At 67.0% G+C, this 17,653-nt stretch overlaps 3 protein-coding genes across 3 annotated transcripts; all 3 read right to left on the reverse strand.

The window, feature by feature from the left end:
• Positions 1-358: 358 nt before the first annotated feature.
• On the reverse strand, positions 359-1,223 carry HCRT (hypocretin neuropeptide precursor; the record flags this gene model as incomplete). Its single annotated transcript, XM_080359824.1, has 2 exons — positions 1,164-1,223; positions 359-796 (listed from the first exon to the last, which is right to left on the reverse strand). Exons 1-2 carry the CDS (start codon positions 1,182-1,184, stop codon positions 359-361), a joined length of 459 nt encoding a protein of 152 aa, XP_080215950.1. The 5' UTR covers positions 1,185-1,223.
• Positions 1,224-2,469: 1,246 nt separating this feature from the next.
• LOC308049932 (inactive phospholipase C-like protein 2) lies at positions 2,470-12,954 on the reverse strand (the record flags this gene model as incomplete). Its single annotated transcript, XM_080359821.1, has 6 exons — positions 2,470-2,655; positions 2,804-2,913; positions 4,202-4,277; positions 4,756-4,959; positions 5,190-7,682; positions 12,769-12,954. The coding sequence occupies 6 exons, from the start codon at positions 12,952-12,954 to the stop codon at positions 2,470-2,472; spliced, it is 3,255 nt and encodes a 1,084-aa protein (XP_080215947.1).
• A 1,825-nt stretch (positions 12,955-14,779) lies between these two features.
• Positions 14,780-17,587, reverse strand: GHDC (GH3 domain containing; the record flags this gene model as incomplete). The annotated part of the gene is made up of 8 exons (XM_080359823.1): positions 14,780-15,026; positions 15,446-15,534; positions 15,664-15,797; positions 15,921-15,992; positions 16,072-16,255; positions 16,496-17,072; positions 17,160-17,290; positions 17,377-17,587. 8 exons carry the CDS (start codon positions 17,585-17,587, stop codon positions 14,826-14,828), a joined length of 1,599 nt encoding a protein of 532 aa, XP_080215949.1. The 3' UTR covers positions 14,780-14,825.
• Between the last annotated feature and the right edge of the window lie 66 nt (positions 17,588-17,653).

Here is a 17,653-nt window from a genome sequence, read left to right on the forward strand (position 1 = left end):
GCGGGGTTGCGGCCACGGGGATGGGCTCCGCCGCCGCCCCGGGCCCCTCCGTAGGTGCGGCCCCGGCGCCGCGGGCTGATCCCGGCTCGGCCCGGGGCTCCCGCCCCGCCCCCGCCCCGCCCCGCGGCACCGGGAGGGGCCTCTGCCCCGGGGGACACCGGGTTGGTGGTGCCCCCATCCCCTCCCCAGAGAGAAAGCAGAGCCGGGGAACGTCAGGCTACCTTTTATTGTAAAAGGCCAGCAGTGCCCTGAGCAGGCTCGGCTGGGGCCAGGAGGTATGTAAAAGTGCTATTTACACCAAGCTCTGGGCGTGCGGCCCTGGGGGTCCCCTCTCTGCTCCCACTGCCCTTCACCCCTCTCAGTAAAAGCTCTTTGCAGCTCCCTGACTCTTGGTCGTGTCCTTCCCTGAGTGTCCCTGGCACTCCCTGGGGCTGGCAGGGCTGGTATCACTGCCCCGCAGCGCTGGCGTCGGCTGGGCGTCCATGTCCACGGGGCAGCCCGATGCGCCGTGGCAGATGGTGCCGGGGCGCTCCCCGCGCTTGCCCATGGTGAGGATGCCCGCGGCGTGGTTGCCGGAGCTGTGCAGCAGACGGTAAAGCCGGCTCTGGAAGGCTGGTGGGACGCTCTTCCTCTTGCCCAGCGTGAGGATGCCGGCGGCGTGGTTGCCCATGCCGTACAGGAGGTCGTAGATGCGGCAGGAGCAGGTCTTCTGCCGGCAGCACTCGGGCAGGCTCTGCCGGGCAGCGGCCGCGGAGCAGAGCAGGAGCAGGAGCAAGAGGCAGGCAGCTCGTTGGAGCTGCCGGAGCAACAGGCAGCGTTAGTGCAGCCGGCACACAGCTCTGACCAGCAGCCAGACATGGGTGCCCTCACCAGCACCCCCACCATGCCCCAGCAAAACGCAGTCATGGGAAACACTGTCCCCTTGTCACCAAGTGACACAGGATGTCAGGGACAGTGCCCACACCACTGTGTGCCTAGCTCCATCCCAAGGAGGGCTGAGCCCTCCGAGTGGCTGCTGGCCATGGTTGGGGAACCCTGGGGAGTTATTACCGCACACTCGGGGCTTCCCAAGGAACCAGCCAGTCCTTCCTGCTCCTCCAGGCCCCCAGTACCCCATCCCAACCTCCAACCCATCCCCATGAGCTGCAGTGTCCTGGCCCCACCTTGGCACTGGGCACCTCCATCCTTCCCGGGGTCTTCAGGCAGCCGAGCGGTGCTGGGGCATGTCCCACCGGGCAGCTGAGAGTGCAGCGCCCTGCGCCGCAGACACCGCTTTATAGAGCCCGGCACAAAGCGCTGCCAAAAATACCGTCAGGGCCGGGCGGGAGCAGCCGGTCTCTGGGAGACACAGGCGTGCGGTGGCTGGTAGCTCGGAGACCGGCCAGGCCTTTCCCCTCATTTGCAGCTCCTCATTGTGCGGGTACCGGCGGGCCGGGCGCACTGGCCGCAACGTGTGGCACTAATGAGGCTGTAATTGCCCGCGGGCCCCGCGGCCGGCCCAGCACAAAGGGGCTGAAGGTCGGCGCTGGGGACGCGCTGCCCGCTCCCAGCAGCGCCAGCACACGGGCCCGGTCTTGGTGACTCCATTAGACTAATTAACTCCTTGAACAAAGGGGTGCTGGGCAGTCGCTCGGCTCCATGACATGGGGAGCTGTCACCCTGCGCTCGGCTGGTGCCAGGGGAGGGATGGAGCCACCTGGGTCCTCCATCCCCAGTGCCATCCTCCATGCCCTTTAGTGCCCCCCTCCTGCGTTGGTCCCATGCAGGGAGGGAGCAGCAGGGCAGCAGGGTGGGTCTCTCACGCTTTATAACGCTTCGCAGCTGCGGTCTGACCCCTGACCGTCCCTCACCTGGGAGGGTCTCGCCCTGGGGGATGAGCCCCGGTGGTTCCCTGATGCCAGAAGCCACATCTGCTGCCCAAGCTGGTCTGCAGCCACCCCCGCTGCACCCCTGAGCCCTCAGCCCCTCTGCACAGTGGGGGCCTGGGGACGGCAGGGTGAGGAAGAGCCCCCACTGCTCCATGGAGAGGGGACAAGGACCAGCCAGGACCCTTCTTGCCAGGCAGGTTTTCCCCAGGGCTGGCAAAGGCAAAACCCGTGGTCCTGCATAGGGGCAGAAGCCCAAACCTGGGGCTGCTTTTACAGGGCGTGAGGTCAGGCTCAGCAGGCTGGGGGTACATGCACACAGGCCAGCATCCCCGCCGGTCCCACAGCAGGGCACTCACCCCAGAAGCAGATGGGAGGATAGATGAGGCCCTGGGAGCTTGGGGGTGCAGACAGGAGCACGGACGCCCCCTCTGCAACCTCTCTGCCGGGTCCCCACAGCCCCTCGGCACGACAGAGTGCAGGCACCAGCCCCACACGCATCCCTCCCCACACAGCTGCCCTCCCTGGGCAGGCTGGGGCTCCCTCATCCGGGACCCTGCGGCCAGACGGGTGCTCAGTCCGGACCCCCAGCCCCATGCCGGGGTCAGCAGGACGATGTGTCACCCCCTCCTTCCGTCTCAGGGATGGGGTCCAGCGGGGCACGCAGATGGGAGGACTCCGGCGAGGCCGAGCCGTTCCTGCCGATGCCGCAGGACTGCCCCGCGTTGTGGATCTGCCACAGGTTGTCCAGCGCCTCCGCCTTGGCGTGCTTGAGGAGGTCAGCCTGGCCCTGCGCGGGGGGGAATCAGGGGCTGATGGACCACAGGCCACCCTGCTGGCCCCTCGGGCACAGGGAGGTGCAGGGGGTCACTGGGCAGCATCCCCGGTGCTCATGGAGCATCCCCGGGGGCTGGGGAGGGGTCCGCGCAGCCCCTCACCTTCAGCACCGTGATGTTCCAGGCGAAGCTCTCCAGCGCTTTCTGCAGCTTGCGGCCCCTCAGCCCCTCCTTGGCCTCGATGCGGTGCAGCTCCTTGTGCAAGTCCATCCCTGCGCAGGCAGGAGCATCGCTCAGTGCACAGGGACGACCACCTCCCACCATGGGAGCTGGAGGGACCCCCAGCACAGGGGTGCAGGTTGGGTGGGCTCCCCACTGCCCAGCAGCTCTGAGCCCTCTCCATGCTGGGACTGACAGGCTTGACGGAGCTCCCACCACCCCAATACCGCGCTCAGCCCCAGCCCTTGCTGCTTTTGGACCCCAGAGGGGTAGCAGCTTGGCTCTTGCACACCATTGCCCACCCGGGGGGCTCAGAGCGGGGCTGCTGCCCCCCCAGCCCCGCCGGAGTATGGGCCCCCGCGCCGTGCACCGCGTGATGTCCTCGTGAGCGGGTGCTATATTTACCCCTCCTGACGCAGCAGCGGCTCCGGGCCCACACGAGGGCTCCCACGCAAGCCCGCTCGCCCCCGCGCTGTCAATCAGCAACGCCCCCCCAGCCCCGCACCCCCCAGGCAGCCAGCACCCCCCGGGCCCCACCGCATCCACCCGCCAGGTACAGCCCAGGCTGGCTTGTCCACGGTGCAGCCGGGGTGAACGCGGGGAGAGCCAGCACCCCGGCACGGCGGTGGGGGTACAGCCCCCCAAACTGCTGCCTGGCAGCAGCGGCAGAGCCCAAAGCCAAGAGCTCAGGGAGGTTTCCGGGCTCCATGCAGGCAGGGAACAAACAGGGCTGCTGGCAGCAGGGCTGGTGCTGGCAGGGGGTGGCAGAGCGGGGCCCCCTCCTTCCTCCCCAGCCCCTCCAGCTCCTGGTGGCTCTCCCAGCCCCACAGGGAGCCCCCACACCAGCCCCCTGTGCACTGGGGTGTGGCCAGGGATGTCCCCAGGGATGTCCCTGTGGGGTCCCATCCCGCAGAGGGGTCACAAAGCCATTGGTGCTGGGAGTGGGGCTGGGGGTCCCGGGCAGCCGCTGGGGTGGGGGGCAGGATTTGGGGGGGACGGGACTGGGGCAGGGAGGCGGCAGCACCTGCCTGTGTGGGTTCAGCCATGTGTCTTGGAAGTCGTAACATTCAGTTGCCACTTCTACCGTCAGCCCCAGTCTGTTATTTCTGGTGCTAATTATATTCTGGCATTTGGCAGCTAATGACTCTTCCCTGCTTCCTCATCAGCCTCCTCCGCTCCCCTCCCTTCTCTCCTCTCCCTCCCTGCAGCCCACCCACCCAGCACCTTGCCCTTGCCACCCCAGCACCCCGGCGGTGCCCAGACCCCTCGGGGACATGCCCGGTCCCCTGGGTCTGTGGCACAGAGCAGCACCGGGGATGGACGTGTCCCCCCAGCACCCACCTGCCTGCTGTGCCTGAGTGAGCTTCCCGTACACCGCGTCGGCGGATTCGATCAGCGTCCGGCTGGTCTGGATCATCTGGGGAGAGCGGCGGCGTGAGGAGCGGGGCAGCCCCCGGCCCCACGCACCCCCCGGCAGAGCGATGGGGAGCAGGGGCTGCTCCTCACCCCGGCGTGGGGGTCTGTCCCTCCTTGTCCCCTCACACACATCCAGGTGCTGTGTGAGCAGCGCCGGGCCGGTGGCCAGGGCCCCCCCTCCAACACAAAGGAAGGAAGCGGCTCCAGCTGCGGCTATTAATGGGATTTCTCTGGCCAGGTGGGATCACAAGATGCCCCAGCAGCTGGTCCCATGAAGGATTTGGGCAGCAGGGGGGACAGGGACTATGGGCTCCCAAGCCCGCGCCTTGATGAGACTCCTCCCTGGGCAACCCCTTGCGCAGCCTCCCCCTGCACAGCAAGTTTGGGGTCCCCTATCCTTGGCAGGGTGGTGGTCCCGGTGCCACCAGCCCTGCAAAGCATCCTCAGGAGGTGCTGAGCCCCGGCAGGATGGCACTTACCGTCTCGTAGGCGGTGAGGACCTTGCGCAGCAGGTCCGGGATGGGGCCCTGCGCCTCCATGGGGGGGTACTGCTCTGCCAGGTTGAGGGTGACGCTGGGCGCGCTGTCACTGTGCAGCAGCCACGTGGCCACCGTCAGGATGCACTGCTTCATGTTGGCCGCGGGCGTCAGCCCGCACAGCTCCTTGAAGGAGACCAGCGCGTTCTGCGGGCAGAGACCAGCATCAGGGGCTCAGTCCTGGAGGGACCTCAAGAGCCTCCCCCCCTGCCAAGAACAGCCTCATTCTCCCCAGATCTCTGCTCGGGGTGAGGTTCTACATCTGCACTCCCTGGAGCTGAGAAGAGGAGATACACCTGGGCTCCCCACTGTTCGTGGTCCAGCCCCATCCTCCCCCGCACACGCCATGTCCCCAGGTGCCTCTGCTGAGTCCGTACCTGCACGTTCTCCCGCAGGTCGGTGGCCTCCCGCAGCGGCTGGGTGGCTGTCCGGAACACCTCGTCGATGGCCTTGATGCCAGTGGCCTTGGTGGAGGTGTACTCCCGCACCCGGCGGCCCCGGCGCCCCGCCAGCCCCCGCCGGTGGCCCTTGCCCCCCCCGCCGCGGCGGTCAGTGATGGCCACGTGCACGAAGAGGGTGGCGTGGGGCAGGGGCTCCCCGGCCAGGGACTGGAGGGGGACATGGCGGTAGCCGGGCTGCAGGCACTCGAAGGGGATGGTGTACTGGGCGATGAACTCATCCCCGATGTAGTCGTCATCCAGCACGACGAAGCGCAGGACGGCCAGCTCCGGCAGGTTGATCTGGAACTCCAGGCTCTCGTCGAAGATGGGGTTGTCCCCGCTCTGCAGGGCCGTCTTGGTGCGGTGCTCGGCGCAGTCGGCAGGGATGCCGTGGATCTCGGCGCACACGTACGGCTCCACCACCTCCCCCTTGGCCCCCGAGCCCTTGGGCTTGGGCAGGTTCTGCCCGCTGATGACCTTGAGGTGCAGGAGCTGGGCCGGCACCCCAGGCAAGGAGTCCTTGGCGTTGGCACTGAAGTAGGACACCTCCTCCCGCATGATGGCGGGGCGGAGGACGTAGCCGCAGGCTCCGTTCTGCCGGAACCAGCCCACGTTCAGGTCCATCATGAGCCCTGGTGTCTGGTAGTTCATGGCCACCATCTGGCAGCCGCATTTCCAGAAGTCCTGGGGGTTCATGTTGCTGGCGTCGATGCGCATGGGGCTGGGGTAGACGCGGGAGAGGAACCGCTTGTTGTAGCTCACCAGCTCGGCCGGGCACTCGTTGGCGAAGCGTCCTGCCTCCACCTCGCTGAAGGAGCACATCTCCCAGTAACGCTGCCCACGCCGTGAGCTCTCGAAGTCCTGAAAGGGGACGGCTTGGCAGAGGCTCACCAGCTCCGAGAGCTCCCGGCTGAGGCGCACCCGCCGCGGGCCGCCCCCCTCGGGTACCTCCTGCTCCTCCTGCCCCAGCCGCCGCGCCAGCTCCCAGCCTTCCTCCTCATCCGACACCTCCCCCTCGCTGTCCTCGCAGCTGGGCGGCAGCTTCTTGCCCTTGATGAGGATGCGGCCCTTGAGCTGCTCCGGAGAGGGCAGGTAGGACGCGCTGGGGTTGGGGGGCTCCAGGTAGAGCTTCTCCCCCAGCGTCTTGCGCAGGCACTGGGCGGCGAGACGTTGCTGGGGGGCCGAGCAGCGCACCACCAGGCAGAGGATGAGGGGGTAGGCGGAGGCAGCGAAGGCATGCTGGTCGATCAGCCCCACCACGGCGCGGAAGGGCACGCAGGAGGCGGCCGAGGGGCTGGTGTAGACCACGGGCTCGCCCTCGGGGCCGTCCCACAGCACCAGCTCGATGCTGCGGCAGCCCAAGCCCAGGGCGCTGACGTAGCCGCTGATGTCCGAGCGGCCCCAGAAGTTGTCCTCCAGCAGGCAGGCGCTGTGGGCAGAGCTGATGTAGTAGTGGGAGAGGGGCTGCGCCATGTCCTGGCACACCTTGCGGTGCTGCGGGTCGAAGATGGAGCAGTCGGCGGAGAGCAGGTAGCGCGTGAAGCCATCGATGGCCAGGTAGCCCTTCTCCCGGCCCTCCTTGGAGGGCTCATACTTGCCAACGATCTCCAAGCACTTCTCCTCCGTCACCCCCTCCATGCCCTGCTCCACCTCCAGGAACATCAGCAGGTCCTTCAGGCCCAGGTACTCCTTGTTGCTGGAGAACTGCACTAGCAGGAAGAAGATCTCGGGGCGGGTGCAGAGCTCGCAATACGCCTCCACAAAAAGGTCACAGGCCACCTCTGCACCCGAACGCTCACTGGCCTTCTGCAGCTCCTTGAACTTCAGCTCAATGGTGGAGGTCTTCATGCCTGGGTTGAGCGCTTTGATCAGCTGCACAGCCCGGGACACGGGGATGCGTCCAGACTTCTCCAGGTCGGCGAGGTCAAAGACGGAGGAGATCCAGGAGGTCCGGAGGCTGGGGTGGCCGGTCCCCGGCGCCTCGGGCGTGTGCTTCCCATAGGACACGAGGTACCGCAGCCCCATCACCCAGGCACTCACCACATCGGCTGAGTTGGCCACCAGGTCCAGGGACTCGTAGTTGTCTCCATAGATGATGGAGAAGGCGCACTCATCAGGGAATTGGTCGGAGAGGCCGTTGCTGCGCAGGACGGGTGTCTTCTTGCCCACACGCACCTCTTTGACCGACTTGATCTCGATCTTGGCCTTCTCCGAGTCCTTCTTGGAGGGCTCCCAGCGCACGGAGCGCATGTCGGCGTCCAGCACGAAGAAGCGGCTGTACATGCGGGAGTTGGAGCGCACCTTCTTCAGCTCGCAGCCCTCCAGCATGAAGGAGATGCAGGCGGCCGTGCTGTTGATCTTGCGGTCGTTGGGCATGGTGCTGAAGGACACGGTCTTCTTCTTATGTGGCGGGCGCTGCCGGGAGCCGTCCTGCCGGGGTGGGAGAAGGAGGCAGAGCCGTCAGGGATGGGGCAGGCAGCACGTGCCCCGCCAGCTCCCATCGCCCTCCTGCTGATGCACCCCAGTGTGTCCCAGTGCCACACGGAGCCCAGTTTGCCCCAGTCCGACCCTGTCCCCAGAGGCTGGGAGCCGGCTCCAGCCTGGCCTCCCCCATGGCTTGCTGCCTGGCTTATTTTAACTCTGCTTTCCTTCCTTCCTTCCTGCTCCCGGCCCTGAGCTGGAGCTTTCCGTGCTCACTCACCCGTCGAGGCACAGCCATGTCCCCATCTCTCCAACATGGGGACACCAGAGGAAAACAGGCGCCCAGCAGGACCACCCTGTGCCCACAGCAGCCCCATCCCTGTGGAGGGGCACACGCAACGGCCCCTCTCGTCCTCCCCTGGCCACCGACCCCGAGGGGTGCAAGGCTGCCTGGGGCACCCCGAGGCGATGCACGGGCACAGCTGCTCCTGGGGAGCCCCAGTCAGACCCCCCCACTGCAGGATCGCTCCACACACTGAGGACGAGCGCAGCCCACGGCCCCGTCCTGCAGAGCCCGCGGCTGCTGCTGCCTGCATGGGGTGATGTTGGGGACGGGGTCTCTGTGCCCCGTGCCATCGGTCTGCCCGTTCCCCTGCATCAGCCCTGCCCCTCGGCGGGGAACGGGGACCCTGCTGCCAAGGGGCTGGAGGGGGTGGGGGGAATGAGGGGGAACAGCAGGGCTGGGAGCATATTATGGGATGGATTTCATTAAGTAGTGCAGCAGGAGCTGATTTAATCCACGTCTTCAAGATTATGGTGAGTCACCTCTAATCTGGTGGTGTCGCTGGCATAGGCAGGTCCTGCTCAGTTGCCTGGGCTGGGGACACGGGGGTGTCCCCCCTGAGAGCTTCCCCACCTCCTCGCTGCTGAGGCATTTGCTACCAGCAGCAATCTGAGCACCCCACTGACAGGCAGCCGCCCGCCCCCCCGCGGTATCACAGCCGGCACTGGGGAGCAGCCCCTCCTGCCCCAGACCCCGAACCTCAGCGGACCCGCTCCCCGCCCCGGCGCACCCCACCCCAGGCGGCTCCGCACCGGGCCCCACAGCCGAAAACAGGAAACCCATCCGGAAAGGAAACCCGGGCGGGGGGGGCTGCGCACACCCTGCACCCCCAGGGACCTGCCTCCAGCTGCACCCACCACAGGCAGCCGGAGCCCTGCCCCGTCATCCCCTGCCTGGGGTGAAAACCTGAACCCCTGTCCCCCAGGGCTTGGGTAGCTGCAGCGCTTTGGGATGCAGGTGTGCAGTGCAGACCTGAGCGTATCCCATGGCACAGGGGCTCTGCTCCCCCTATCTGCACAGGTGAACCCCCAAACCCTAGCGGGACCTCCTTTTGGCTTCACACCCCGGTTCAGGCACCGGTGGGGAAAAACCGCTGCTCCACAGCAGCCCCCTGTACCGGCGCTTTCCAAGTGGGCACCAACCCTGGGGACACTCCATTAAGTGTCAGACATTGGAACAGACTGTTAAGGGAAGTGGTGGAGTCACCATCCCTGGAGGGGTTTAAAAGGCGAGGTTCTTAGGGACGTGGTTTAGTGCTAGAGCTGGGTTAGGTTATGGTTGGACTCGACGATCCCAAGGGTCTTTTCCAACCAAAATGATTCAATGACTCTAAGCACACCGCGAGGCGCGGGCAGGAGCAGTACAGGCAGGAGCGGTACAGGCAGGAGCAGTACAGGCAGCCGGGGCCGCAGAGCTCCATAGGGTGACCAGGAGGTCAGCAGAGGACACGGCAGGAGGACATTCCAGTCCCAGCTGTGGGAGCACGGAGCATCCCTGCGCAGCGGGCAGAGCTCCGGCGGGAGCAGGGCATCCCGCTCGCCGTGCTGCCGGGCTGGCAGCGAGCAGGCATGGCTATTGTCAGCGCTCCCGCACGCATCGAACCCACAGAGCCCGGCTCTGCGGAGGAAAGATGCACTGACCGCGATGCCAGTGCCAACTGTGATGCCAACGGTGGGCGCAGGCATCCAGCTGGGCACGGAGAGCACGTCCAAAAGCAGCTGCCTGCGCCCTGCCCTGCTCTGCAGCGCGTGTTAAGCACCCCTTTAGCCAATTACCTCTGTGATTAGTGCCCTGGCAAGTGTGGCATCCCTAATCTCAGCCACCACGTGACTGCTGCCATTACCAACCAAGCAACCCACTTCCAAGTGCAGGGATGGGGAAGGGCCCATTGGCCACCCGTCCCTTCCCATTGTCCCCCGACGCCTGGCTTCAGGGGTTCCCCACCACACAGCAGGAGATAGAGGAACCGAAAGCATCTGGAGCTGAGACGTCTCGACCGCTGTGGGAAAGCAGGACCGTGGCCACCCCAGCAGCAGGACCCCGCTCCTGGCCATGGGATGTGCGGTGGAGCGACGGGGCTGCCCCCAGCTTGGCTGTGATGTGACACATCCGCAGCCGGTTTCCCCAGGTCCCGGTTCCTCCCGCTGCCCCCATCCCAGGCTGGGCAGCGCGAGCAGAGATGCAGGCGGCAGCCGGCAGCACCAGAGCGGAGGCAGTGGGAGGCCAGGCACAGCCAGGGCTTTTCTACCAGCGTTTGTTTCCTGCCAAGAAGAGAGCGAGTGACACATCCACTTCCCGCGGCACCAGCTGCCGCTACCCAGTGAGGGGCCGTGGAGCCGGAGCCCCGCACAGAGGCACCTCACGGCTCCTGGGGCTGCTACGGCGTGGGGAAGGGACCCATGCAGGGCACAGGACAGTGGGACACGGGGGAAGGGTCACCTTCTGCAGCAGAAATAGATCCAGTACCACCACAGTCCCACTCAAGCATCCTCCCAGCCCACCACACCCCCAGCCTCAGCAGACCACAGGGAGCAGATCCTCTAGCCGGGGCAGGGAGATGCCGACACCCGGCACGGCCAGCCCTGGGCTCCCCCTGCTCCAGCACAGCTGCTGATTCTTACTTTCAGATTCACTCCTCCAGCCTTTTCTGGAAATCCCAAAAAATAACAGAGCTGACAGCTTTTCCCACATGTGCGTCCACTTTACAATCTGGCAGCCCCTGCCCGGCCAGCTGCCCCACAGCCCGTGGCTCGTTTGTGCCCGCGCTCCAGGCTGTAGCCAAACTCATGGCACTGGGTCCCCTCCCTGTCCCACTCGCCATCGTGGAGGGGAACAGCAAAGCTGCCACAGACCCCACAGCAGAGGAGCGGCCTTGGTCTCCCTCGTGGGTTTGGGGTCAGGCAGCTGCTTCCCAGGTCCTGTGGGGGCTGGTTGGGGACCCAACCTGCTGGGGGTCCCCCACAGACCCTTCCTGCCACCACCACCCTCTCCCCAGTCACTGTGCAGAGTCGGGCTGAGCCACGTCCCCCCAGACAGGGAGAGCCTGGGCACAGAGGGGTCTCAGCCAGTGGCAGCAGAGGGGCTGGTAGAGGACGCGCTGTGTCCCCATCCCTGCTCTGGGACAGGAGAGCTATGCTGGGTCATCAGCAGGACTGCTGCCTCCAAAGGGGTAAGGGCAGGAGGAGCACAGCCTGTCCCCTGCATGTCACCCTCAGGCCAATGAGGGGCTCAGCACGTTCATGATCCTATGGGGACCACACGTCTACAGGATTTTTGCCCTCCAGCACAAGGGCAGGATCAGGCCCGGATGGAATTGGAGATGCATAAGGAACCGGCACAGGCTGGGGACACCAGCCTTGTCTGACCTGCCTCAGTGCCCCCTGCCCACCGCTGACCCTGGGCGACCCAACCTCCACGTGAGGACAAATCCCTCGGTGACGCACGGTGGTGACCGGTGACAGGGGATACACCCAGCCCAGGGGTGAGTGAGGCATTTGCCTCCAGCCTGCGATCAGTCCCCAGGAGGAGCGGGTGACCCCAGCAATGTCCCAGAGGAAACCATGGCACAGGTGGCACGCTGGCACTGGCTTTCAGGTGCACGGGAGCACCGGGAGGTCTCCTCACTGTCACCGTGCTGGGCACAGCCTGGCCAGTCTCTCAACAGTTTGCAGCGAGAGCCTGGGTGGGCGCTGGGGAGGGGGGCACAGGTTCCCTCTGCCCACCCTGGGGATGAGCTGAAGCCTCTACCCAGGGAACCAGGTCCAGGGGGCAGGAGAGCATGGCCGGGCCAGCACCATGGGAACAACCCCCACGCAGGGTATTAATAGCACCGGAGCAATCCCGGCTTAAAATAGGCTGCCAGGAGTGGGGAGGCGGGTCCCGGGCGGACGCGACCTATTGTGTCAGCGAGCAACGCCGGCATAAGCACAATTAGCGGGGGCTCATTTAGGAAAGCATGCATGTGACCCACTGCCCACCTGCACAGGAGATCCCCAGAGACCCTCCTTGGCCCACGGCCCCACCGGTGCCCACGCCACAGCTTTGGGGAGGTGCTGGGAGCAGGTTGGGAGCTGGCGAGGCTGAGCTCAAGGCTCAGCAGCTTCGCAGGAGGGACCATAGGAAAGCAGAAGGTTTTTGGGAGACAGGAGCAGGCGTCTCCTCACCAACAGCCATGGGTGCCCTGAGCAGGACAGGGCGATGCTGCGGTGCGACTCCCATGGCAGCAGCAGCGTGGCCGTGACCCATGGGAGCGGCAGTGGCCAGACGGGGTAATCCAGGGCTGTGCAAAGTGGACAGGCCTGGCCCGGTAACGCACGAAGCCCAAGCCAAGCTTTGCCCTTGGCGACCCACAATGCTGGGCAGGGCGATGGGATGCTGTGCCAGCCCTAGCGAGAGCATCCCTGGCGAACCCGGTGCCGCGGGCAGAGGGCAAACCCCGTGCTCGGCCGGGCAGGCGACCCCCGGACACCGACCCGGGGCTGCAGCTGCCCCGCGGCTCCACAAACCGGCCCCGCGGGTGCAGCGCCCGGCCGGGCACGGCGGGAGCCCGGGGGAAGCGGCGGGCACGGCGGGCATCGCGGGCGGGCAGGGCCGGTGCCCGCCGGGTCCGGGGGACGCGCAGCTCCCGCGGGGGACACGGATGAGCCCCCCCGAGCCATGCGCAGGTGCCGGGTAGAGCCGGTCCCAGGGGACACCGGAGCCCGCTCCGGGGACGGGAGGGGAGCGCGGGAGGGGCCGGTGCGGGGCTCTCACCTTCATGATGCTGGCGCGGGGCGCGGCGGGCGCGGGGCTCCGCTCCGCCGAGTCCTCGCGGCTGCTGCTGCCCGAGCCCGAACCGGGGCTGCCGCCGCCGCCGCCACCGCCGCGGGGCCCGTTGGGCAGCGGGGCGGCGGGGCGGGGCGAGCCAGGCGGCGGGGCGCCCCGGGGCCCCTCCGCCATCCCCCGCAGCCTCAGGGCAGCGGCCGCCGCGGGGCCCCGGGCGCCCCCGGAGCCTGCGCCCGCCGCCGCTGCGGGCTCAGTGGCGGAGCGGGCGGGAGGCGGCGCGGCCGGGAGGAGGGGCCGGGCCGGGGCGGGGACGCGGATGGGGACGGAGCGGCCCCCCCGCCCCGGGCTGCAGCGGCGGGGAGTGGGGACGGGCACCGGGCACCGGCACCTCCCGCCGGCGGGGCCCCCCCGGGCCTCCGCCCAGCGCCGCAGCGCCCGGGCCCGGCAGCCGCCCCATCCCGGTGGGAGCGGGGCCAAGCCCGCACCCTGCAGCCGGGCACCCCCACCCAGCACACACCCTGCAGCCTGGTACCCGAAACGAGCCCGCACCCTACAGCCTGGCACCCAAACCCAGCACACTCCCTGCAGTCTGGTACCCAAAACAAGCCTGCACCCTGGCACTTAAATCGACCTTGTACCCTGCAGCCTGGCACCCAAACCGAGCCTGCACCCTGCAGACTGGCACAGGCAGCAGGACCAGCAGCCCCCTTGGGGTCTATAGGCTGCACAGATCTCTGCCAACCCAGGCTCACAGCCCACCCAGGCATCCCCCCACCCAGGCACAGGCACCCACCAGCGCCAAGCACCACTTCTCCCCACCATGCAGCAGGAAATTTGCCCCGAGCTTTTTAATCTTTTTTTCCATCAGGGATGGGAAGAAGGGCCCTTATCCCAGATTCCATCCCTGAGGAGGTTTTGCCTGCACCAGGGCCATGCTTTGTGTGGACCTTGTTCAAGACATCACCAGCAGCCGGGGTTGTGCCCACCCCAGCAGCAGCTGCCTGCACAGCAGGTTCCCCAAGCACCGTGGCTCACCAGCCCTTAAAATAAACCTTAACAAGCAGGAGGAGAAAGGACCAGTCCCTCCCCTATTTGCGCCTCAAAGGCACAAACAGCCAGATGTTCCCAGAGCCCCAGCCAGTCGCTGAACTGGTTAAATATTCATGGCTGCCCCTTCCCCAGGAGCCCCGAGGAACCTACAAGAGCAACTTCTCAACCACCAGAGCAGAGTCAGAGCTGTCATCAAGAAATCTCTTTAATGAGGATTAAAAATAATAGTATAAAAAAATAAATCCCAGAGTGCGGCCCTTTATTTATTTTTGAGACATAATCCTCCTTTATTTTGCTTCTGTATTTTTAACCATTAAAAGCAGCCCCTGCTGGAGCTCATTGTTCTGTAAACCAGCAGACGTGCACTGGAACCCAGTGGACGTGGCACCTGCCACCCCCTGCCACCCTGTGCCCTCCCCACGATGTCCCTGCCAGGGGACAAAATGCCACAAGGGTCCCTGAGCTCAGTGCTGGGTTGAACCATGGGCTCAACGCTCCTCGGCTCCTCCTGGCTCCTGGGGAGGTTTGCACTGTCCCCTCCCCGTGCTGGCCATGGGCTGTGACAGCCAAGGTGTCCTTTGGGAAAGGAATGGGCACCCACGGAGCTGCCAAGGCACTGAGCGGAGCTGGGTGAGCCATGGCTGGTGGCAGCAGGACCTGGCTGCCCCATGATGCTCACAAGTGCCCATGGTCCCATCCTGTACACAGAACAGCCCCACAAAAGGGGACTGGAGCTGGGGCCAGTGCTGGGGTGCAGGTCCTGCTCCATCCCCACGGGCAGCACTGAGCGGGTGCCCACCAGTGCCTGCCACCACCACAGAGCGGAGACACAGCTGAGCTCGCTGGCTCCACCAGCTCCCCTCAGCCAAACCCTCTGGGGATGGGCACCCTCACCCCCACACCTCCCAACAGGGGCTTGGCCCCACTCCATTCCTCAGAGGGCACACGACAAGCAGACTCCAGAGGCAGGAGGGCTGCGGGACCCCTGGGCTGCCCTACGAGATGACGGTGTTCTGGATGAGCTGCAGCAGCCGCTCCTCCCGCAGGACCCTGGGCATGGGGACGGCGGAGCCCAGCGCGTCCCGCAACCGGGCGAAGGCTCCAGCCCCCACCATGTGCAGGCGCAGGGGCCTGATGCTGCCCTTGAAGCGGAAGGATTTATAGATGGGGAAATCCTCCTGGAGACACTGGTCCAGCTGCAGAGAGAGGGCAGACTGCTCATACTGATCCGATACCCGCTGTCCCAGCGCAGCCCCCCAGACTGTGCCCGTGTTCCCTCCCATCAGCCCGTCAGCAAAGCATCATCATGGAATAGTTTGGGTTGAGGTGACCTCCAAAGCGCATCCAGTGCCACCCCTGCCATGAGCAGGGACATCTTCACCAGCTCAGGGTGCTCAGAGCCCCGTCCAGCCTGGCTTGGGATTGCTCCAGGGATGGTTCATCCACCACCTCCCTGGGAACTCGGGCCAGCGTTCCACCACCCTCAGTGCAAGCATTTTCTCCCTGGTGTCTAGCACAGAGCCTGTGAGGCCACCACTGCCACCGTGTGGCTGCGGCCACCCCGCTGCTCGCCCGCCTGGCAGGGTGCGGGACCTGCCTGCCCGCATCCCCTCACCTTGTAGCGCTGCCCCTCCGACAGGTCCCGCAGGCCCCGCAGCTCCACGAACACCTCGTAGTGGGGGGCACAGGCCCCCGAAGATGCGCCTGCAGCAGCACCATCAGCATGTTAAAGCTGCCCGCGGCCCCCAGCCCCGCCAGGCACAGGAGGGTCAGAAGAGCCGAGGTCAGTGCCAGCCGTGCTTTTGGGGGCACTCAGCTCTCGGGGAGACTCACCCAGCAGGGCGCTCTCCACGCAGACATAGTCCACCAGGCGAGCGCCCGGCCACATGCCCACGGCGCGGCACAGGCTCCGGCAGAATCGGTCCTCAGGGATGCTCTCACCCCGCACATTCAGTGCCTGACTCTCCCTGCAGCATGAGGGGGTCCACGGTGGGTGCTCCGTTTCGGGGGTGCCACTAGCACCATCCCACCCTGACCCTGCCCAGCACAGAGGCCCCCAAGGTGAGGGGTAGGGGTCAGGGTGTCCTCACCTGCGCACAAGCTCCACCATGGGACACTGCTTGTGGAAGCCGGTGACCCTCAGTACCTCCCCGGCACGGCACCTGCGTGGGCACGGGGAGCATGAGGGTCCGGTGCCAGGCACACAAGGCTGGGGCAGGTGGCCCCCCTAGACCACCGCACCTGTACTCTCCGGGCCGGGCCGTCAGGACAAGCCTGTACTCGCGTCCCTCCCAGAGTTCGTCCAGCAGCACCGTCCGCGGCTCCTCCTCGGCTGGGCAGGGCAGGAACTCACAGAAAGCCCAGTCGGGGCACAGCAGGAACCGGGGCGCTGGTTCCTGTGGCCACAGGTTCACACCAAGCAGGGCTGGGCAGAGGGCAGCCTGGGTCAGTGGGAGCCCCCCCAGACCCTCCTGTCCCTGCCTGCATAGCATCGCTCCCCTTCCAAGGGGGAACCTTTTGCCCAGTGCTGGGACAGAGCTGTTTCTGGAGAGCAGGCACGTCTCTCCAAGGAGGGATGGGGCACCGAGATGCACCCACATCTGTGGGGGCAGAAGGGGTTTGTTCCCCCTACGCACTCAGGGGACAGGCCTGGGAGGACACTCACCTCCTGCCGCCTGATAGAAGGGGCAGTAGAACGGCAGCCCCTTGCAGTCAGCCTGGCGGAGGGCATCGCAGTAGTGCTGCTCCGCGCTGTACGCCGTCCCCACCACCACCACCTCCAGCTGCGGCCACAGGCGCTGCACGATGCCCTCGAAGCCGCGGGCACACTCGGCCCGGACCTCGGCCGCCCGGGTGGCATCGGGGGCCAGCAGCGCCTGCAGCCGGCCCCGCGCGTCCTCGGGCAGCCCAGGCTGGGGGCTCACGCTGCCCAGCGCCAGGTCCTGTGCCAGCCCGTGCCAGCCCGTGCGCAGAGCCAGCAGCGCGTCCTGCAGCTCGCTGGCCAGCCCGGCCTCCAGCACCCGCAGGGCACGCGTCCGCAGGGCGAAGAGCAGCTGCACCCGCAGTGCGGCGGCCCGCGAGGGCAGGGTGCTCGCCTCGGCCGGGGTGCAGTACAGGGTGGGCAGGGGCCAGCCCGCCGGGGCGCGGGGCCAAGCGGGTGCCCAGGAGAGCAACGCCGTGTCCCGGGGAGCCAGCGCTTGCGGGAAGGTGGTGCGAAGGATGTCCAGGTAGAGCAGGGATCCCTGCGCAGGGACAGGCGGGGGTCAGGTGGGGCAGACTGGGGCGTGTGGGGTGCCCGCGTTCCCCTCCCTGCCCCATCACCCCCATACCTGCAGAGGGGGGTCGGTACCCCAGCAGCTGCGGAGCAGCGTCCAGAGGCGCAGCGGGGAGACCTGTCCCCCCAGCACCTCATCAGGGCAGCTCTGCCCCAGGGGGTATCGCTCCCGGAAAGCATCTGAGCCTGCCGAGAGAGGCGCGGGGTGAGGGGGGCGACCCCTCGGGACCCCCCATCCCCACCCCATCGCTCCGCCGCCCCCCCCGTCTCACCGCGGGCCGTGCCGGGGGGCAGCAGCCGCCGCAGCCGCCGCTCCTGGCTCCGCCGCACCTCGCTGCCCCGCAGCTCCAGCCGCCGCCGGGACCAGCCCGCGGCGCGGAGCAGCGCGGAACGGAGCAGCCGGTGCCGCAGCGCGGGGGCGGCGGAAAGCGCCACGGCCACGGCCACCGCCACGGCCACGGCCACCGCCACCGCGGGCAGCATCCCGGGCCGCGCACCGCTGCTCCCCGAGCAGGGACCCGGGCACCGGGACCTTCCACGGACCCGTCC

The sequence above is a fragment of the Nesoenas mayeri genome (genome assembly GCF_963082525.1).
Source record: "Nesoenas mayeri genome assembly, chromosome: 26".
Classification (NCBI taxonomy): domain Eukaryota; kingdom Metazoa; phylum Chordata; class Aves; order Columbiformes; family Columbidae; genus Nesoenas; species Nesoenas mayeri.